This window comes from Scatophagus argus, chromosome 7 (genome assembly GCF_020382885.2).
Source record: "Scatophagus argus isolate fScaArg1 chromosome 7, fScaArg1.pri, whole genome shotgun sequence".
Lineage (NCBI taxonomy): Eukaryota > Metazoa > Chordata > Actinopteri > Scatophagidae > Scatophagus > Scatophagus argus.
Window position 1 is genome coordinate 10,965,373 of NC_058499.1, and position 22,968 is coordinate 10,988,340.

General features: G+C 41.2%; 2 protein-coding genes across 2 annotated transcripts; one reads left to right on the forward strand and one right to left on the reverse strand.

The window, feature by feature from the left end:
• Nucleotides 1-58: 58 nt before the first annotated feature.
• Nucleotides 59-14,798, reverse strand: tbc1d2b (TBC1 domain family, member 2B). The gene is made up of 13 exons (XM_046393428.1): nt 14,378-14,798; nt 13,452-13,602; nt 11,535-11,709; nt 9,477-9,628; nt 8,989-9,242; nt 6,521-6,946; nt 6,286-6,396; nt 5,875-6,071; nt 4,813-5,307; nt 4,607-4,724; nt 4,188-4,373; nt 3,326-3,447; nt 59-3,030 (listed from the first exon to the last, which is right to left on the reverse strand). The coding sequence occupies exons 1-13, from the start codon at nt 14,717-14,719 to the stop codon at nt 2,835-2,837; spliced, it is 2,925 nt and encodes a 974-aa protein (XP_046249384.1). The 5' UTR covers nt 14,720-14,798; the 3' UTR covers nt 59-2,834.
• On the forward strand, nt 14,667-21,892 carry LOC124061535 (SH2 domain-containing protein 7-like). The gene is made up of 9 exons (XM_046393430.1): nt 14,667-14,917; nt 17,503-17,608; nt 17,702-17,844; nt 18,331-18,497; nt 18,965-19,054; nt 19,425-19,590; nt 19,671-19,826; nt 19,948-20,643; nt 20,763-21,892. The coding sequence occupies exons 1-9, from the start codon at nt 14,861-14,863 to the stop codon at nt 20,808-20,810; spliced, it is 1,629 nt and encodes a 542-aa protein (XP_046249386.1). The 5' UTR covers nt 14,667-14,860; the 3' UTR covers nt 20,811-21,892.
• Nucleotides 21,893-22,968: the final 1,076 nt, after the last annotated feature.

The following is a 22,968-nucleotide window of genomic DNA, read 5'->3' on the forward strand; positions in this document are numbered from 1 at the left end:
TTTTTTTTTAGGGGGGGGGGGGGTTGCTCCTTATGAACATCTGCAGATGAGACAGAACTAACTCAGTCAGCCTTGTTTATTGAATTAATCTTTTAACTGGTATTACAAAGGCATACAGTGGTGTGTACTTAATGCTGTAACACAAAAGCTTTGCACTATTCATCCTTAAATGATAGCAATTAACAATGGAAAATACACCATAAGGATTTACATACAAAAAAGTTAAGTGCCCTGTACTATTCTGAAGTCCTCTTGTCACTACGTTTGTGCAATACATTGCTGATGTCAAAAGAAAGGAAGGAAAGAAAAGATAACATTACATGTAGCTTATTCAATGTGAAAATCAAACTGACAGCCTCAGAGCAGTTGTGCATTGAAATGTGAGTAAACACTGAAAACCTACTGTATGAGCTCTTAGACAAAATGAGTGGACCTAAGAAAACTTTTGTTTTCTTACACTGATTAAAGTTGAAAAATCTGATCTCTAGAGAGACCTGCTCTCACTTAGAAAAACTAATTCAATTCTCCTTTTTTCTTTTTCATTCACATTTCCATCATCAACACAACCGCAACTCTGACATTTGTTCATAACTTCAGGTCATTTGGTCTAACAAAATAAAGATAGGGATGATGCTATGGCTGACAATAACATAGCAAAGAAAAAAGAAAGCAATTCTGTAAACAGCTCAAAGCAAAATGAAAACAAAAGCATTAAAAGTTAACTGTAAACAACACAAAAACACATAAGAGAGGGGCCAAAGTGGGACAAAACCTCTCTTCGAGAATCCCATTTAAATAACAGTTTCACTAATTAGTTACTGTTAATTAACCGAGTTCGCCTGTGAAGAATCTAACTTTTTCATATTGGTCTGCTAACCTGGAGAATATCATCACAATGCCAAAGAGTAAACTGTCATCTGTAAGTACCTTTGAAGGCATAGATGTTGCTACTTATGTCTACCAATCTCTTAAAATACTTCCCTCATGAATGACCATTTTTGCACAAAAAACCCCCAAAAAACTCATGATGCCAGACTGACTTCACAGTCAGCCATTTCATTCATATGTAAAACACAGCATAATAAACATCATATTGTGTGCAGGGTACCTGTGAACTGGTGTAAACACTGGATGGATAAATGTTATACTGCCACACAGAGGAGAATGACTGCAAATACACCAGCATTTTCAGACGGGCTCAGAGAAGTAAACCCAGCATTAGGCCTGTGCTGTAAATCTAGCAAAACAAGTTTTAGTCATGGGAAAAACCTAACAATCCAAACTAATGTTTAAAAAAAAATCACAAATATCAGTACAACAAAACACTGAGGTGCAGTCCACATAGGCACGGGTATTTCTCAGGCCTACAAAAATGTCTTCATACACAAATGTTAGAATAGTTTAAAAAAAAACCAAAACAATCATATAATGAGGTAATGCCAATTCTCCAAATCCAGTGGCCTTCACACAACTGTTTTTAGTTGAAGTAATAATGCAGGCGGAAAACAGTTTGAGCTTTCTGGACTCATGTCTTTGGGAAAATGTAAATAATTAAGTGGTGCTAAAGTATAAAATAACCTGAAAACATTAAGAGAAGTGATTCTAAAAAAATCAAAAAAAAAAAATCACCCAAATCTGGACGGATAAACCAGAATAATGAAAACCACTGGTTGACGTTGTGCATCTATAATTATTTGATCTGAATCTTGAACTTTAAAAAAAAGTAATGTCTTCCCTTAAATGTTCCACATTGTGTTTATGCAAGCGAACACATGAGAAGATTTAGTTTTTGACCCCAGGTTTGATGACAAATCTCTGCGTGTTCGTTCTTTCTTTTGAACTCCAAACACTTCTTCTTCTAGAGGCTGGAATGATATGTGCAATTTAGGTATGACCTGATGATTAGAAGAGCTGTAATACTTCAGTTTAAAGTTTCAGCAGAATTTAAATTTCAGCATAAGTGATTCAAGTGCATCAAGGGTAACAGGGATCAAACCCACAAGATGTGTTGTTGAATGGCAATGTGAGAAATATATGGATTAAAAAAAGATTTGGGTAAACAACCTTAAGACATTTATGAGAATGACTGGAGAGGACAGAGAAAGCAAAATATCTACATTTTTGCCGTTGCTACGCAGCTCTGTTTGCGTGCTCCTTCTCTTCCTCTCCCTTTCATCCCAACCGGTCAAGGCAGATGGCCGCCCTCCTAGAGCCGGGGTCTGCTCCGAGGTTTCTGCCTTGTAAAAGGCTGTTTTTCCTCGCCACTGTCGCCAAATGCTTGCTTATGGTGGAATGTTGGGTTCTCTATATAACAGAATCAAATGAAAGAGTTTGGTATAGACCTGCTCTAATTGGAATTGAATTAAATCCTAATGAAAACAAAGAGTACAAGAAAATACAATCAATCCTTCAACAGGCATAAAATTGCCAACTATTAAAAGATCACAGACACATTATGGAAAATACTGATTTGGACTGCAAGAGCATAGCTTGGCTTTGAAAGTTGAAGAGCCATGGACAAAGTGTACTGTCACACAAACATACAAGCATATGACAAATAAGGTGTTTACAAAAAAAGAAAAAAAACAAAAAACAAAATGGCAGGAATACTGATTGAAAGCCCATTTGGCCTCTAATGTTTTGGTCTTTTGATGGGATTTCACTTAAAATGTATAAAAACTTGATTGTTCCAGGTCTGGCTAGGACCAAAGAAAACAATCTTTTAGGAAAAAAAAAATCCCTTTACAAATTGCAGCACATCACTGGTGTGGTGGTGATGATCTCTTTGTCTTAATACTTCAGCCTTAGGGCCGGGAAATGCGACAAGCTTCAGGTCAGTTATCCTCCTCATCATCGCTGACAAAACTCCGTCCATCCTGACTCGTCTCCCGCTCCCTGAGGAAGGTTTGTCTGATCGCCTCCAGCTCAGTCAGCTCAAGACGTACTTTCTCCAGGTGGAAGGAGCGGCGGTTCTGGATTTGCCGCATGGGGAACGGATTCATGTCTACAAAAGCGATGTTCATCAGCTTCCTGCAAAAAAGAAAAGGAAAAAGACACAGTTATGTCAGATGTTATCTGATTCTGATAATTACTGATCAGCTTTAATGTTTGCTGCAACATCTACAAATACAAAACTCGGACAGCAGATGACCCTTTTATTTGGATACACCAGTTATGCAGCAAGGAGATGCAAACCAGCTGTTCCAAGGTTAATTATCTTAGCTCCTTATTACTACAGTCACAATGGCCTCAGAAATGTATAAGTACAATATAATGAGATTATAGAAGAAATTGCAACTGCCAAAAGAACTTGCAGTTGCTGTACCTTGAATCCAGGATTGTGCGTGTGAAGTATCTAAGATATTTGAAGATAGCTGTGGAATCCTGCAACTTCAAAAACTCTTCCTCTTTGTACTTGAAGAGAGCCAGGGCAAAGCGGAATACGATCTGTGGAGAAAAATTAGAAATTAAAAACCAAGATATTTCCCTCGGGAGACAGGGGGGGAACGAATACTGGACTTAAATACATCAGGTCGACACAAACATGACACAAATGAACAGATAAACGCTATGTTTAGTAGCATCTGCTTGTTTCTGCTTCCCCCAAGTGGCCAAATATCAGTTATAGGAGGTGTCTACTTGGTCTCCTGAGAAAAATATCTTGGTCCTAAGCTTGCAAGGCATTTTGACTTTTTTCAACAGACATGAAGTAACTTTGCAGGTCTGCCAGTTGGTCATGTGAAGGTAGTATATGGTGAGTTTATCTGAGCTTTCTTGAGGTTTGTACGAGCACAATTTGTGGAGCTGAAGAGGAACTGCAGCTGTGGATGATGATTTCATGTGGCGTCATCACTGTGAGTGGCCTCTTTCTCATTGGACATTGTTATAAAAACACGATAAAAAGACACAGCTTTAACTCCTACTTGTCAGCTTAAGAGATGTCAAGCAAAATTCAAACACAAATGCTGCTTAGAGGTTGGAGACAGAGGTGGAGACAGTGGGTTGATATGTCAAATTAGCACTTGTGCAAACTTGTTTACAGGACTAATCCGACATACCATCTGTAGTTGCATCTGAACTGGCTACATAACAGTCTTCAAAGTTGTTTTAGTTTTATTTTAATCTCTGTGAGCATATCTGAAACATATCAGAAACCGGGCAGTTTCGCTTTCTCATCTGGTTCTTACCTTTGGACCCTCATAGAGAAAGGCATCCCAGATCTTGAAGAGGATATCGCTCACCACGCTGTCCACAAACACCACCAGGAACCAGTTGAAGGTGATGAGGGAGAAATCTACTTTGTAGTGTTCAAAGTGAGCATGAAGTCGGGGTAACTTCTCACTCATCAGGTCCTTGAACACACGCTGGTCAACCTGTACAGATACAACCAACATAAATTAATGTGATTTATTTTCAGACTGGGAGAAAAGATTGGCTCAAATCCAGCAGAGAGAAGGAAGAAAACCAGTGCTGATTACTGTGCTTCATTCTTTCTATGACCAGCCATGAGAAACTGCTTCAGTAACATGAATATGACATTGCTGACATCACAGAAACCTTGTTCCCATGTCTCCAATGCAAGAATATAACCTTTGAGCTTGTTTACCTGGGAGCCAAGCAGAGTTTTGGTGTAATAATCTCTTGGCATGAAGACCTCTACAATGGCTATAAGGGTCCAGAAAGCGTCCTGCTGGTCCAAATAGAGAAGGGCAATAGCTGCCAGCCTGGGGAGATTACATGCCATAAGAATTAATTGTTACAAGGCATAAAGGAAGGGGAGGAAAAGAAGAGAAACCACAACCCATCCTGTACCTGTTTAGTCCCTGGCAGTAGCCAATATCTGGATTTCTCCAGGAGAACGCCATTAGGACGTTCCTGAGTTTCTGGATGCCAGCTGCACTCGGGGAGGCATAGTGCTTGTTGTTGGGTAAAGTACGCAGCAAGTCCAGCTCGATCTGCTTTGAGGCCGGGTTGGGCTTGTCCTGAGCCACATTTAACAAGGTTTCATAATAGTCGGCCGGCAAGAGGTCACGAAACTTCTTGACATGGAAGGAGACACACGAGCGCCACACCTGGGAGCGGTGCTCATGGGGCACACCACAGCGAATCAGGGCTTTGAGCTCAGGGCAGCACACCAGGTCTCTGTTCATGGTGCTGGTCAGAAAGTTCTCCCACTTCACCCCAACAGACACCTCCTGATCCGTCATGGATAAGGACTTCAGCTCCAGAGCTCTCACCTTCGCCACCAGCTTCTCCTCCTCCTCCTCCTCTTCAGGCACCGTCTTGAAGCCATACACGTCATACTCACTGACATTAGATCAAGACAGAGAGAAATGTCACCAATCAGTCCACATTTTTAGGGGCATTTTCTCAACCTGTCTTCAGGTCTACATCACTTAGGGATTTCCTGAATTTCAAACGAGACATTTTGACAAGCCCCAGAGGACATGTTGGAGCTTGCACCCAAGTCAGAGCAACAGCGGTAGCAACTAAAATACCAATAAGCAAAGCTTGTCTTTCCAGTGAAATAAAAAGGAAAAACTGAATGCAGCAGAACAGGTCACAGGACCACACTGCATTTAGGTATATCATGACAATCAACCAACACCAGTGTCTCTTCCCCTCATAAAATTGTTGTTTTCTTGATTTGTTTTGGTAAACAAAATATGCTATGTCTACAAAGAACTGTGGGCCCTTGACGATGAGTGTAGCTGCGGTAGAAATATCTCATTCTACATTAAGCCATTTATCTTTGCTTAAGTGTTTAAAATGCTGTGCAACTATTTACAGTTCCAATTTAATATTTTAAGTAAATTACTTTAAATGGGAACACTGCTGTGAATAAAAATCTACCCAAAAATGATCAGTTCATACCTGACAGTATTTGGTTTAAAGATGGGGTGATCTTGTTGGTCATTTCCTTCTGCCTGCAGCGCGTCCTCTAATAATCTGGAAATGACCTCGCGGGCTGGGCTCTGCTCTGAGGACGAACACACTGGGCCTTTCACTTCTTGAAGAAGCACCAGATACTTACTCTCCACCTGACATAATTTGGCCTCCAGGGAAGTGTACTGCAGAACAAAAACAGATTAACATTAGCATTAGCTTTTTTCATAAGAACTGAACAAAAAGATTCAATTCTGTTATTCATTGTTTCTACTTGGAGTTTTTAGGTTGAGGGAGCACCACCTGAGGTCAATACTGGACTTCCCCTAAAAGCTACTCATATTTCCTGTTTCTACTAGCAGAGTGATGCACCATTAACCAAGAAACACAAGACAGTACCTTTGCTTCCAAAGCCTTTTCTCTACTCTCTGCATTTCTACGTAACTGCGTCAGCTCCAGGATCTCCTTGTTCAGGAACTTGTTCTGGGATTTGTAGCCTTGAAGACTGTCCTGAAATTGGAGAAGCATGTTCAGTTATTCCAAAGACAATCATGATAGTATGTCCACCTCTCATGGCATGCAGCTTTATCATCTCTACCAGCTATTTATCTTGTTTAAGTGACGCCTCTAGTACCCTGAGGATGTCCAGCTCCTGCTGATCTTTGTTTGGACCTGGTGAACCGGCGTCATTTGGATTGCTGTTCTGCTCGGAGCTCTGCTGTGACAGCTTGATGATGACTTCATCTTTGGCCTGGATGGTCTCCATCAACATTCCTAGTTGGTCGTTTATCTCCCCCACCTTTATTTTCAGGCACTTAAGCTCTTGTTGCAGACTATCCTTCTCCAGGGCAAGACGCTCCATGTGGCCACAAAGGGACTGGATCTGTGCATCTCTTTCCTGAAGCAGGGTCTCCAACTGAGTGATCTCTTCCTGGGTTCCTGCTGAAACTTGGGTCTGGTCTGAAGACACAGGTGAATCTGAAGCCAGGGCTGCACTGCTCGCAGGCTGTCTGTCACTCTGGGAGGTTCTCAGAGTCTGCTGTAGAAGTCTCACCAGCTCCTGGTTGAAAAAAATAGGATTTATTTTTTTGGTCAACACATTCATGCATGGTCAGGAAGACATCGCCTGGTTCGCATCAATATGTTGACGTCACTCTTCAGAAAATTTACTATACCAGTTTTTTAACAGTAAATAAATACATTTTGTAGCCTTTTATTTTACGTCAAATGCAACTGCAAAAATAATTTTGGGTTTCCTTCAGTGTAAACACACACAGGCACAATTTCACACTGCAGAAGCCATTATACTTAGAATCATTAATGTCTAAGCCATTATGTACCAACTAAATTGCATGCATGAGGATGCATCGGGCCCTGTGCAGCTAATCACAAAACCCTGCGAGGTGACGTTAGAAAGAGCCATGCTGAACCAAGCAGCAACATGTAAATCAGCTTCCTTTATGTTCACAGAACCAGTTCCATGTGATTACAGAGCATGAAAATCAAGAACCAACTTTCACCATAGCTATGAATAGCATTGTGACTGGTGCACTGAGAAAATGTCGCCAGTGTGCACATACTCAGTTCACACAATTGCATTGTTTCTGTGACACAGAAAACCCGCACGCATGTGGTCACACAGACACAACAACACAAGATTCAACTTCCAGTTTTCAGTGGCAACTATTTTCTAACAAAGGCAAAGAATTTGGAAAACTGTCGACAGAAAGTACTGAGGATTTCCACACCGTTTCTCTTAGGAGATACTGCAAATGTAATAACAACCCAGGAACAGCATGTCTGAAAATATCTTTCTTTGCAGTTTGGATGAACTTACCCTTTAATATGGGCATAATGAAACTAAAAATTTCAGTCTAGGCCCAACACCACCTGGAGGACATACAGCAAATCAATGTTTTAACTTTACAATGTCAGCTTTGGTCTACCTGACCGGTCCAGAGTGAAAGAATATTTCTAACAGCAGCTACACAGAGAGGACCAGCTGACTGATTACTCAGCTAGTTCCTGTTAAAGCTTTACCATTAAAACACTTCATAGGGGAAGCATACACACAGTCATTATATATTTCTCTGTCAGGCACTGCAGCCATCAGTAATACAAGAATAGAGAGTAACGCAACTGTGACTGCTGTTAGGAGAACTAATGTTTCCTTGTTTCTTGCTTAAGCATGACGAATCATTTGCAGTCTTCCTGTATGAGTGAGCGCCTCAGGATTACACCAACCGAGTGTAGTCAGTGAGACATCACAATCACAGCTTTGTGATAAATTGACTAAAATGACAATAACGCCACTAGTCTCCCCACAGCGTGGACAACTGACAAATTATGAAGTCTGTCCTGGTGCTGCACAGTTAACTAGCAGAAACTAGCAGTCTTTGCTACAGTGATTTTTAAATATATCAATAAGACAAACAGACAGAATGGAGATCTATTAAGCATCAAACAAGCTGCTTTTTGTGCAAATGGCACAATGAAAAACCCTTGAAAAACAAGGGGAATGGTACAATATTTGTTTATCAATATAAATGCACATGGAACAAAGTCAGGAAGGGAGTGACTTAAGTTCTTTGTTGAAGCAGCAATACAAATGGCAACAAATAGGCTGGTCTAATTCAATTTAAAAAACACAAACACAAAACCATGCTAGCAGTGCTGAGAAGGTTTCCAGGTTTTCCGCTATAAAACAAAGCACTGGGCAAATTAAAATCTTAGCCTAATGATGGTGCTACATGAAAACTTGAAGGAAGACTTCATCATCACAAGGAGATGAATGTGTGAACCAAATTTCAATCTAGTAGTTGTTGCTAATTCAGGACCAAAGTGGTGGACTAAGCATACAACACAGCTAGAAAAGCTACAGGTTCTGGAGTTTCAGAGCCACAGGCTCAATGCAACCAAGACACTGAAGGTTTAAATTTATCCTCCTAAACTTAAAGCCTTTCCGGCCAGCCATCTTGTATGCTAACACTTACAAGGTCAAAATAACTGAAACCATTTCTGGAGACAATCGTCCCCCCAGAATGCTGAAAATCCATTGGATTTTTTTAAATGTCGGAAATCATGAGAGTGAGATCACTGTACCTTCTGACTGGCCAGCTCTTCTTTGAGCTTGGTCTTTTCCTGCTGCATGCAGCATAGTTCTTCCTGTTGGCTCTGGAGGCGAAGCTGCATCTCCAAAGATTTGCTGCCATTAATCTCTACTGGGGAGCTCTCGGCACTGCGCGTCTCAATGCTGCGCCCAGACCTCCCAGAGCCCTTCAGTTCTCGAAGCAGAGGCTTCTTAGGCCGTGATGAGTTGCGCACAAAGTCGAAAGTAAACGCTGAGCCAAAGGAATCTGGGAGAGAAGAGAACTGTATTACTCTCTGGCCCTTGATCGCCACCCGTGTGTGTATTAGAAATGAACAACAAATAAAAGTGACCCCAGGGGGCTGAAGCAAGCAGAAACACTTTGACAAAATGCTTTGCTTGTCCCTTTGTCATTATACAGAGCAAATGAGTGGACCAATAAAAGAAAATAGGCGTTAAACCACGGCCGGGGGGCGAATGAGGCAGCAGGGAGTGGACGTACGTCTGTGTGTGTCTGGATGATGTTTCGGTTCAAGGAAGTCCTTGGATGGGGCGTCCACCAGCTCCCACTCCTCTGAGCTATTGTTCCCAGTGTAAAACACACTGCGTCTGTTCTCACCTCCTCTCCCTGGCCGCAGATAAGACATGGAGTTCCTGACAGAACAGACACCAGACAAGAGGGTGAGTAAGACCAAGACATAGGAGCTTTAATTTTATGGCCAACATGAAGTGACTGCTACTGTGTAAAAGCTTTTCAGACCCACATGGATCAAGGACAAGCTGCTACTTTGTTTATAATACTAGGTACAATTACAAGCACAAGTAACAAATACCATTTTGTGGTACTTGTTACTTGACTTTTTACATTTTCTCCCATACTTCCACTCTTTTACCTTTTTTTACTAGTTACTTTGCAGATAGAATTTACTAATACAAAAGTATTATTCTTTATTTTATCATTATTTTAACTATCGATGAAGAAAAACACACTGACTGATGACTGGAAATGACCTGCTATTAAGCCAGACAGATAAGCTTATCCATAAATAATACCATTAGCTCAAACAGCCTTTGTTTAACTGCAGCCGTACATTTAGAAAACAATACACAAGCCAGCTCTACAACCTAAGACCTCAGTATGTTCAGGTGACACATGCTGAGTGAGCATAACTTACAAATAAAGTGGATGCAAAACTAAATAATAATAATAATAATAAAACTAGAACTAACTGCCTCCACACATCAGTCAAGTTGCAAACTCATTTTCTATGTTGTGAAGACTTTAAAGGAATTTAATCAAAAGTATTAAATGTATTTTGGGGAAAAAAATGGAAGTTATCACTATTGACATGTATGATTCTAGTTAAAGAGCCTCGTCACACGGTGCAACAACAATCACCCGAGGCTCATTTTCAACAAAACTAATGAGCTTGTGGTGGATGAAATGCTTCAAATGTGGATGTTGCTGCAAAGAAGCTACAAATCCTAAAATGTGGAGACTTCTTAAGCCCAGCAGCACAGAAGGCCGACACAATCAGCACAGTTTCAAGGCGGACAGCCAAAATAAGTGTCACCAATTATCCAATCAAATGTGAAATTTTGTCACACGCTTCCCTTCTCTTCCTGAGTTATGGTGTTTAGGCAGAACATTACGAATATGACTACCAAAAACTAATCAGTTCAACCTTGAGTCCAAGTGGGAGTTTGTGCCAAATTTGAAGAAATTCCCTCAAGGTGTTCCCTCGAGATACTGCATTCGTGATAACGGCACGGACAGAAGGACAGCCTGAAAACATAACGCCACCAGCCACGACTCTCACTTGCACAGGGGCATAAAAACTAGCACAAATGAAAGGCGTGTCTAACCATAAGCCTGCATGTACTCATGATTTTCACACTTCTGATTGAGTTCACAAGAAACACCAAACTACTTCTGTACAGCACAGTGAAGTTCGTGCCCTCCTCACACCACTTTTGTAACGTTTCAGCCATATTTTACACCTCATGTCTCTCTTACGGAACAGCATTTTAACCGATGCATCTGTAAACAGCGGCCTCATAGAAGAAACAACTACCTACTGTGAGTGTTTTATCCAAGTAAACACCCTTTGCATTTTAAAAAATGAGAAGCTGAATCATTAGAAGAAGGTAGAACACACACTGGTATGGAGACCATCTGCTGAGAGCTAAAATTCTCCAAGATTCCTGTGCACCTTTATCAGTGAACTCTCTTTCCACCACGAATACAAAGCAAATTCCAAACTGTGCCACATTTTTAGCATTTCAGCGTGTTGCATCGGGTGAATAGATGTGTTGTATGGGTCAGAAAGGCAACTGTTGATCACTGCATACTACAGCAACTCACAAACCATGGATGCAACCATTTCCCCCACTGCAGTCAACCTCAGGAAGAAGTGAAGAGGTATTTCACTTGCTCGCTACAGCTCTAATGAGGCACACTGAACACAAACTAGTTCTGCCTGTTCGGCAGGGAATCAACAAAGAGCCGCAAATAAGCTTTCTTTTGAAAAACGTGTTGTCGAAGAAATGATTGGTTTACCTGATTTCTGTACCAAAGTTTCTGAGGGAGAAGTTGAGGGGGTTGGTGGACACAGCGGAGGGCCCTCTGGCAGACTGGATCCCCACCATTCCCCCGCCATCTGTCTCTGTCTCTATGGCAAAGTCACTGCGGACCTTCTCCATCCCGTCACTCAGCTTCTCAAAGACAAAGGCATCTGACGATAAACCGTTAAGAGTCCATTAGAATAACTTAGCAATATTTGGGCATGACTCATATTGCCACTTCAGTTTCACAGGTCATCAGCTGTAACAGTCCATGGTGGAGGAAATGAGAACATCAGGACTGAATTCCAGAGCAAAATGAAGCAATATTTTGAGCTGCCCAGAATGCTATTTACAGCAGGGTGGATGTCTGTGGGTTCACAAGCAGCTATCTAACAGAAAAAAACAGTATGTAGCACTTCTGAGCTCAGCAGGGTAAATATGAGTGTATGAATTAGCCAGGACAATGCAGAAGTTATTTTTCTATAAAGGGCCAATCAGTTCCACAATTATGCTGTCACACCCAGAGGGGAAACCTGAGGGCACTAACACAAAGATGTAGATACAATGTAGTTCAAGGATGATCTGCTTTTGCTCTGATAAAACCTTTAAAGCACTGTATTCCATCAAGGAAAAACGCATAATTTTGTCCTCTCTAAACCTGTTCCAGCTTTAATTAGTGCATCAAATCAGTTGATGGCAGGGAAACGGTCGCACACGTCACAGCTTGGTTTGTTTGGCTGTACGGTTGGCTAAAATGTAACTTGGTTACCATGTGAAGTTACACTGAGTCACATTAATGTTTCACAAGTCATAAACGAAGAGCTAAACGAAACGTCTAATGTCATTTTCACAGCCCGAGGGAAAATTCCTGCCTTTTTTTCCAGAATTTCGTCACAGCTAACTGCCAAAAGACCAAGGACTTCTGACAGAAATAGAACACAGGATATGAAACAAATGTAGAACAAAATTTCAGAGCACGTTCAAGCTATTGTGTATTGTGATTCTTTTTGGAAACAGTTACTTTTTCGTTGTATATGGGATCTGAGATCTGTCTCAGATCCCAAATGTCGACACAAGTTTCACATTCTTTTTGGCTAAATACCTCCATAGTTGTACTGTTATACTATGATATGACAAGTGGTATTTGTATCTTTTCAGCAACAGACACACACCGAGAACATTTTTAAAAGGGAAAAAAAAGCAAAACAATCATGAGTATGTGACAACAGGAAAAGGAAGACACATTCATAGTTCATTTCACCCGGTGAGAAGAAGAGTCAAAACAAGTGTAAGAATTAGTCTCACTTGACTGTCCGCAGACTTAAACCCTGTGAATACAAAAACTTCTCAATATAACAACAACAGAATTTACATTAACATAAAAAAAAACTTTACTCAACTTTTCTGCCTGTCAAACCACATGACTAAAAGAGAGTTTAAGAGTCAACACTTAAATGTGAGCAGTGCTGTGCTAGTGGTGTATGAATCTGGTTTTATATCAGGTGACTGATATAAATAGAGACCTACTCCTGAAAATGCTGTCGAGCTTGTGAGCACACTTGAACCTTGAAAAACAGCAGGCGGTGCACACAATAAGACTTATGTGTCTATGAGTGCTTGAAAATAAAACACACCCAAGATAAAGTGGCTGTGAACTCCTTTCTTTCATTCCCTTTGTTTCTCATTCAAGCCACATTTGACAAAGCCCTGCCTAACATGACGTTTCTGCAGGAACTTGGGAGAACCTGGCAACAAAATCACTCGACCTGTGTCAACATTAATCCATCAGGTACAGGTGTTTACTTTCAGCTGGTGAATGGGTGTGATTGAACAGAGCTGTGAAAATGAGTGTCCACACTCTACACACACACTGTACGTTTATATGTGTGTATATGTCTGTGTACCGGCCTACCACTGTCTTTGCCTACGAGGCCGGTGGGAGGGTAGGCCAGGGTCGGGGAGCTCCAGCTGTCCCTCTGACCGGACCCTCGTGTGTTGCTGTACTCCCAACGTTTCTGCTGCAACTGCTGGAGCCAGTAATGCATCACCTGCCTGCTTGGGGCCTGGAAACAGCAAATGGACAAAGACCAAAGGTTAAACAGACAACTCAATGTAAAAAACAAACAAAAAAATCAATGTAAAAGGAACGACACCCTGGCTAGGAATTATGCACAGCATGTGAAACAGTCCAGCAGCACTTTAAGTAGCAGGTTACTATTCAGATCGGTCATGTGAATGAGCACAGACGCTTGGTTTCAGTCTCAGTTCCAGCCTCGGGGCCGTGCAAGCTGTGTGGTATTAACTATTCACACTATCTGCCAAACGGCAGACTTAAGAGGGCAGCCTGGTTGAATGAAACCAAAGGTACCTGCCCTGGCACCGGGCCAGTCACGGTCACATGACAGCAACAAAGACCATCACATGAGATGCTGTGACTTTTTCCTTTTTTTTTTCCACTGGTAAAAGCAGAGATTGCATGAGGGCTGATGAGCTCATGTGCATGTAAATCACATTCTAAAATTATCCCTACATGTAAACAATGGGCTGACAGTGTGTTTGGTGCAATCAGCTGAACAATGTGCTGATTAAGCTCTCGGGTAGCAAACATGACCTACATGTAGAATTTCGGTTTTAGCCAGTTGTCATTTTCTTGAAAGTAAATCTAAATCACATCCCAATCAGCAGGAATATTTGCACACGGGACTTAAAGCAAAGCTGAGAATAAATCTGACAAGTTACAATGGGTGTGTCTGCCTTTCCACAATGAGAAAGGAAGTGACAAATGACAGCAAACACGATCACTTGTTGTGCCCCAAAAAAAACAAAAACAGTCTCTACCTTGAGGAGGAACTCCTTCCCGGTCGTGCGGATCTCAAACTGACCCTCCTCTCCCTCCACGTCGTAGCTGAAGCACGCATCGCCGATTTCAATGTAGCCGAGCGGCAGGGCATCTTGGGGAGTCTTGAAGTAATACAAGTAACATTTCCTCGGATCATACACGAACCACCTCGTCTTGTACCCTCTCAGAGGCCCCTTGCCGGACAGCTTGTTCAAGTATCCGCACAGCTTGGAGACCTGCTCCTTCGCTCCCTCGACCTCGGCCACGTCCACTGACCTGGAGGCCACGATCCGCGAGACCGTGCAGGGGTTTGCTTCGCTGCCATCCTCCTCTTCGTGCATCTTTCCTCGAAGTTTCTTCTCAGTGCAGCACAGCGTATGCCCACTCCTGTTTCCATCCGCATGACTGCCTGCCCCCGGAAGAAGGGAGGCCGGGAGTTGTAGTTTATTTGCAGCGGTGACGTGGTGGACGGCGCGCGGGAGATGCGGCGGTACCGCTGTGTGGCGGTGTTTGACCATATGTACTTCTTGTTAGGCAGGGTGGGTCCTTTCAGCACCGTATTGTTATCTTATTTACTGATCATCAATGAATGTAATGGAAGGTTAAATGTTTCTGGGTAGTTTGATCCACACAAATGTTTCACACAAATGGTTATAGGTTTTGGATGTAAAATTTTAATTTGATAGTTCTATAACTAACTATAGCTGGGAAATAAATGCTATGGAGATTTAAAAAAAAAAAAAAAAGTACAACATTTGTGGAGTGTGAGTATAAAGTGGAAAGTTTTCAAGTATTAAGCGCAGTACTTGAGTAAATGTACAGAGTTACTTCCACCACGTCTTTGCTGGACTGAAACAACTTGACCACAGGTTTCTCTGTTGTCAGTTACTTGATGAAAAACAACAATGTTTAGCTATAAACTAATAAACTGAACACAGAGCTCATCTAAAACACAAAGTGACCAGGAAAGATAATAATGCAGTACCCGCTTTAGTTGACTTTTTAATTGTAATTAATCAAACGACAAAAGCCAACTAACCCGTAGTGAACCTGATACGTCTGGCAGCCAGCAGGGCAGTTCGTCCACTTTGTGTGGTTTGTAATCCATCGCAGTTTTGATGATGTTCCTGCTTTCAGAACAGATGAAGGATTGTGTTCTCTTATACAGTTTGAGGAAATACTACAAAACTATCTGATGTCTGTTTGTGTCACTGAGCTAAAACAGGACTGTTGTAAGGATTACTGGACAAGTTGCCATTTTTACCCAGCGGTAACAATACTTTAGAGCCTTGCCCTATGATGCATGTAAAGTCCTAATCAACAGAGTAAGTATAAAACCACACAAATGTAGTAAACTGAAAAGTACAGTATTCCTGAGTTGAAATGCAGTTAGTTTACTACTCTGTCTGCTCTATGTAGACACTACATTAGATCAATAAATCATTCTAGTCTATACATGTTCCATCACCTATGTGATGTTGACATGCACATAACTATATGTTATTCACTCACAGTGTGACTCAGAGTAATACAAAGCTCTATGACAGGGTGAAGTTTAGCCTTTTGGAATGAACAGCAGGATACTTCAGGCCGATTGATGGTTGTAGACCTGAACGTGCTATGACATGATGCATGTGGGCCCTGCAAAGGAAAGGGCAGACGACTTGTCGTTCTCATTTAAACTGTAGTTAAAATGTTATAGTTATGTTGTTGTTTTGTTTTGTTGTTTAATAATTGCATTGCAGTTAAACTCAAAAAACACCAGTGGTGATTGTGTAGCCTACCTTGCATTTTGTTTGACATTTTGGTAAACATTTTGGTCAGATTTGCTTCCTATTGGCTGATTGGGTTGCATGCTCGTTCAAATGTTAGAAGGAAAGTGTATGCAAAAGTGATATGGTTATGTTGTAATGGCATTTTTCATATGTCAACTGACTTGTGACCTTTTAAAGACACACAACCCCCTCATAGAGTAGGTATGTTGCCAGACGACTGAAAAAAGATCTTAAAGAGCCTTTTGTCTGGTAAGCGTCTGATAACCGTGGTTCCTTTTGTATATCATTTACCCAATAGCTTTAGATAAAATACATACAAATTCTATGGTTTTCACTACACTGTTAACAGCTCATTATATGAATACTGTGCAATATTGAATGCTACTCCGATCCAGCGATAAACCAGTGATAACATTTGACACCAAACCTCTGCACACCCCCAGAGAAGGACACAATGACTCACAAAGTCATTTAAACCGACACACACACACACACACACACACACACACACACACACACACACTGCTAAGATGATGTTGAATTTCTAGGCCTCAGTACTGTCGCAACACTTAGTCATACATGGAACATGGATAATGAGCCTAGAATTTCAACTTTTAGGAAAATAAACTTTGCTGACAGCCACAACAACACTGATCTCACTTTCGGAGACGGCTTTGATCAGCTGTGTGTCGGTAAAAGGCAGCACTTTGTCATTTGAGATCAAAGTGGGAGCCATGTTAACACTGGAGGAATGCTGAAACGCAGTCTCATCCACCTTAGTATGACACAGACTGTTTCTGGTTATCGTTTCTCCCCCACAGGGAGTTCCTGCTGCTCACCACCGAGTAGAAATCCCAGAAGGTGATTCAAGATGTCTACCTCAGTCATGGGTGGGATGAGTTAGCCATTCTTTATGACAGCCTTAGAGACAAAACAAGTGTTTTGTTTATGACCTCAAAAATCTCTGCAATGCCGTGAATCCTCCCAAATATTTCCATCCTTTCTCACATCTGGCCCTGCCTCACTAATCTCTGTCATTATTGTAAACCCAGGACAGAAAACACAAAGGATCGACTGCTGACGCAACTTATCTCCCATTACTACAGTAATCAGACAGTCTGTGGGTAAAACAGCTCCTCTTGCAAAACCGACGCTCCAGTGTGCACACAAAACCACACTTTCTGTACAGCTTACTTTCCGTTTCTCTTCAGGAAGCCCATAATCGTCTCTGTCATGCAAATGAGATGTTTGAACCGCATGTGAGCCGTTGCCTCAACACTGCTGCTTTCCAAGTCAGTGGAAAAAAGGGGTGTAATTGTAAATGTCATGTGTCTATATCTCCCATTTAGGGTCATACTCCCTCAGTTACCGACTGTTCAGAAGTTGAGAGAAGCGTTTTAATGTTTGCTGAAATGACACCAGGTTCAAACCACACATTGGCAATCTCAAGGAAAGGTATGTACACCATCTCTACCAAAAAGTAACCCACCCTGCCATAGCAGTGTCTGAGCTTTTCTCGAGTAAAATCCATTTTTACTCTTTTTCTAGGGATTGAAAGGAATTGCTGCGCGCTATGCAAACAACAGAAACCAAGATCTGAGAAGGTCTGCCACATTTCAGGATCAAGGACAAAGGACCAGAGACAAACAAAATCGCCCTGCCTCAGGACGTGTTTGGCGTTTTGCTTCAAGGTAAGCCCTGTTAGCAGATCTCCTCTCACCTGAACCGGTGCCTTACTGCTTTAATGGCTGACTTATTAACCACATATCTGCATGCAAAGTAACACACTGCCAGTATGACATTACAGCAGGGGAGGTTAATGTAAATTAAAGACTTGTTCGATGGAGTCTTTTCAGAGTGAAAATGGACTTTGGACTTTGTGGATTCTGAACAGCTTTTGTGGGCCATGTTGAATTAATTAATTAAATATTGTGATTTAAAAGAAAATAAATAATATACAGCACTTGATAAAAATGTGAGCTTAAGTACACACGTTAAGTTTTCTTTCAGTACCAACATTAAAATATTACACAATGAGAACACTGAGCTACTTTTAGCCTCCGGTTGACGCCTCCTGGAAAATAAGCAAATTAGAGTGTTAAAATACTGCCTCACTGCTTACGTTGGCAAATGACTGTTGGTTGTCTTTCATCGGCCGTCTGTGTGGCTTTGATTAGGACCAGGTGAGGATGGAGCAAAGGGAGCCACCAGTGGATTCTTATGCTGAAGGGATTGATGGAAGACTCAGGGAACTGGCCTCAAAGTGGTTCATAGAAACTCAAGTGCCACTCATTGTCCACAATGGCTTCTTCCCCGCTTGGTTCATGGGCTTCATCACAAGAAAGTAAGTATTTGTTGTTGAAACATCTCAGTATGTGAAGAAAAAATACACATCTTAACTTTTACTTTTTTCTGCTTCAAGGGTCCAGAATAAATTTTAATGGTCATTGTTAGTGTAAATTGTATGTGACAGTAAAGAGTAGTAACAAACCCATGAACATAAATGCTTACTCTGTAGATTCAACCTGGAAAGTGTCCACTTGGCAACACGCCCACTCTCACCTACTGCCCTCTTCTCTGGTAGACGTAGACTCCTACATAAAAAGTACAAGACACAGTTTCGTCAGAGCTTGTGTATTGACAAATGACAGGTTTATGGAAAACACATGTAACCAATGGATTTTCCTTTGACGCAATGTAATTTCCCAGGTGAATTACGTGTAATTTGCCTCATTGTTCCTGTAAACTTACTTGGGAAACACCTGTATTTTTAATTTCGCCTTTTTAAAGTTCTGTATGGTGTATCTGCAGGGATGCTGAAGAAATACTCAGAGAAAAGGAGCTGGGCTGCTTCCTGATCCGTCTCAGTGACAAGGCCATCGGATACATTCTGTCTTATAAGTGAGTGTTGATTTAGTTTCAGCAACCTGTTGCTGACTGGGCTTATGAATGAACCTCGTGATAATAACTCAGCACACAGCATCAGCAATCATAAATAGATTTTGTGCCAAATCTGCCATAGTTATATTTCTGGCGCCACTTCTAAGCTCTTTATTGGCAGATTACTTGTCTTAAATTTTATTTCAGTCATTAATCACACTCTCATTCGAATTGTCAGCACGTTGAGCCAAAGAAACCCACATCGTGTCGTATGCTTTAAATTTAACACATTTTCTGATTTTTGAACTCACATTGCTTTAGTGATAATTTGGGGCTGATAAGAATGTGATGCGGAAAGGCTTTAACAAATATTTTTTTGTCCTTGCTGCAGAGGCAGAGATCGGTGTCGACATTTTGTGATAAACCAAACCGAATCGGGGCAGTTTGTAGTCTGTGGAGACACTGAAGCCCATGACACTGTCTCTGAACTCATAGAAAACTACAAGACCAGCCCCATTCAGCCATTTGGAGAGTATCTGACAGCCCCTTGTTGTGAGGTCAGAGAAAACTCCTTCGTCATTTTCTTTAAGCCGCACTGCCGAAGAATGAAGGTCTAAGTGGTATTTTGTGCTTGCAGGTGCTGAATGAAGAGCTGTATGATATCATCCAGGTTAGACCTAAAGCACAGCCTGTGGCCTCCGTTGATGCTGTGAAGAGCATGCGAAAACCGCAGATTAACTCGGCCTCAGAGCAGCCACCTACACGGCCACCAAAGAGCAACAGGATATTAAAGGCAAGTACAGCCAGCCCATAGCTGAAAAGGAAGTTATTGTCATTTACACATGTCACACTAAAACTGTTTCTGTCAGTATCTCTAAGCTGACTTTAAGAACATGGCTTGTTTTGAAAAACAGGAAGCACCACCTTTGCCCCGAAGGAGCAGGCTCCTGGAGAATGGCCCCATGGATGACCAGGACAGGGTTTTGTACGCTCAGCTCAGGAAGCAATCACCCAGGGAGATACCGAGGTTTCAACACATCTGTCGGGACAATTTATCTGGAGATAATCCAGGGAGAACTGAACGATCTGCACCCCAGGACCAGAACATGAGGAGGTGTAGTCCTCCGTCCATACCAGACTCTATTTACTCTGAGCTCGACCTGATGGACCGCAAGAGCAGATCTCTACCACTACTGGACAACGGCTCTGATGGAGAGCAGTCTTGCAGGCTGGCTGCACCCCCTCACACACCCCCGAGACTTTCCCCTAAACCTGTCAGACAACTCATGTGCTATGGCCCACAGCTAGAGAAGACAGACGCATGCAGCAGACCGAGCAGCAGCCACAGCCTGGAACACATGAGTGACAGTGGTGTCTATCACCTGGCTGGCAAGCCTGGTAGCCCTCACACTACATCATCTGAGACGAGATCAGAGCAGCACAGGGATTCGGTGTATGCTGAGGTCCCCGGTGAATTCCTTGTTGGATGCTACCCTCAGGTCAATACATACGAGCTGCTTCCGGGCCACGAAGACACAGCCAAACCTAAAACCCACAGCAACACTTATGAGCCACTGGAGGACATCAGACCCAAATCCTGGGGGTTAAAGGTTAGTAATGTAATCAAAACGCTTTCATTTCAATATGTCATCATCTAAAAGTATAAAGTACTGTCAGTCCTATTTATTTAATGATTAGGTTTTGGTTTGGTTTTTTTTACCTCCTGCAGAATGATAAATGGAAATGGCTGTTTCCTGAGGTCAAGAGGAAATGGTGAAGACGTTATCAGCTACTGTGGAAAATGTTCACTAAATTTACTCTGACACTACGGTGGTACTGCCTGACACACACTCTGTGAAAGCTTCGGTTATATATTCAACACAGGCTGACATGTTTTTAACTATTCAAATGTCATCTGTGATATTTTTCATTTTTAATGTATTTATTTAAAATAATTTCCATTTTATTTTCCATATGTACAGTAAGCTGATGTGCTCAATAAAACACAAACTGGGTGTTGAAGTTTTACAAAGCAAAAATTGTGCCGTTAAATATAAAGCCACGAATGAGATACAAAATAGCTCATAACTCTGTACCCTCTCAAATGATTATATCATTTCAGTGCAAGAGAAAAAGGTTGTACTCTGTAAATATTTTAACTACAGACTGCAAGCATCAATGCTGCACTTCACTCGCAGGAAACTTTATTTGCATACAGATTTCAGACGCCTGTATACAACAGCAATGGGGAAGCGGATCAAACATACTGAAATGTCATTTATTATCTTTTATCATCTGCTGATCTTTTACTCTACTTATAGTTTCAATGCTAGGCACTAAAACCACAGTATGACTGATACTTTAACAGCCTCTCTGTGTGCCTGAATTTTTTCCCTGGTCACACTTATTTTCACAAGCCATTAAATGCTGGAGCAGCAGAGGAAAGGAAATAAGGTGTTCCAGTGATGACAAACTAGGTTAGATTAACTCACTGACACATGAAAAACATTCATCTTGGAAAATCAAGAGTATTTCATGACTTTTCTGTCATCTTCTCTTTCACAACTTCCACAACACAGAATGATGAGGTGTCACTGGAAAACAGAAGGAAATGTGTGGTCATTTCTTACAACAGACAAACAAAATGTCATAAGGGGCTCATTATGTATCAGTGGGTTTCTGCACCTGTGAATAACACGCTGACAAAACGTGATACAGGCTAAGGAGGATCGGTGGCAAAATCATATCTTCATTTTATTATCGTAACAGCACAGTCTTTTCCCTAATGGGTAACACTTTTCACTTCGCAAAAGTGCTAGCATGTTAACACTTAACAAATAGTTTATAACACACATTATTGTATTAGTAGTGTTAATTAATGTATTTATCAAGAAGCACGCATAACAAAGTCAATGCATACAAATCAAAGAATTATTATTATTATTTAAGAATTATTTATTAAATAATTCTTTAAAAATAAATAGAATACATAAATTATGGCAAAAATACTTTATATTTCATATTCAAACAGAATAGGAAGACATATTTTTATATATGATGACAAATATTGTCAGACGTTCATTATCAGTTTAGCAGTTACAACGTGTCAAATGGATTCGTCATCAGCACAGTTGACAAAAAATCCATCTGACATTTAATTGTCTCTGTGTTTGCAACTCTGTTTGTGTACAATTGTGTCATAGTGTGTTATAAACCCACATTTACCATTAAATGATCACTACGGTGGGGTTAAAATAAATATCACCATAAGGTTTAATAACAATTTATCAGTTTAAAGAAGGAGGAGATACACAGTATGCAGAAACACCAACCACTGAGCAGTTTGCAAGATCTTAAATAAGATCAAATTGAAACAGACAAGGTCCCCTGGAGTAAAATCAGTGTGAGTGTTACACTCACTGCTCTCAGCCTCGGTTGCTTACAGTTATGGCTGCTTTACAGCCCCACTATCACATTGCACCAGAAGCTTCTCCGCTGGAATCATAATTAACAGATGTTCTCTGTGAGACCAGTAATTAATGAAGGCACACAATCAGCACTGTATTGCCCTGAATATTTGATACTGCCCTCATAAAGGGAACCCGAGATAATGGAGTGAAGTGAATTAACTGGCTGCTCTGATGACTGCACACTGTTTAACTGACTTTGACATCCTTCCTCCTCTTTCTGGTGAAATCAGACACTCACTCTCAACTTTTCCTCCTTTTTTCACTGCTGGCAGTGTCCATGAGAACAATCACCCTTTGCATCAACATGGCTCTATTTTGTACACTCCTGTTTTACCGATTTGCAGACATGTTTGCTTTTTTATTTATTTATTGGTATGCTGTCACACACAGAATGAGCCTGAACATTAGACCAGAAAACGCAGTAGCTTACAGGAAAAGAAACCTAAACATTTTCCTCACATCACA

Bases quoted from the DNA above. Each gene is read 5' to 3' on its own strand.
- tbc1d2b (XM_046393428.1), bottom strand. From the start codon at position 14,719: ATGCACGAAGAGGAGGATGGCAGCGAAGCAAACCCCTGCACGGTCTCG. The intron at 11,710-13,451 runs GTAGGCCGGTAC...GTTTATCGTCAG, and splicing joins CCTCGTAGGCAAAGACAGTG to ATGCCTTTGTCTTTGAGAAG. The intron at 9,243-9,476 runs GTACGTCCACTC...CTTCTCTCCCAG, and splicing joins TCATCCAGACACACACAGAC to ATTCCTTTGGCTCAGCGTTT.
- LOC124061535 (XM_046393430.1), top strand. From the start codon at position 14,861: ATGCGGCGGTACCGCTGTGTGGCGGTGTTTGACCATATGTACTTCTTG. The intron at 14,918-17,502 runs GTGGGTCCTTTC...TCTCCCATTTAG, and splicing joins TGTACTTCTTGTTAGGCAGG to GGTCATACTCCCTCAGTTAC. The intron at 19,591-19,670 runs GTCAGAGAAAAC...TTGTGCTTGCAG, and splicing joins TGACAGCCCCTTGTTGTGAG to GTGCTGAATGAAGAGCTGTA.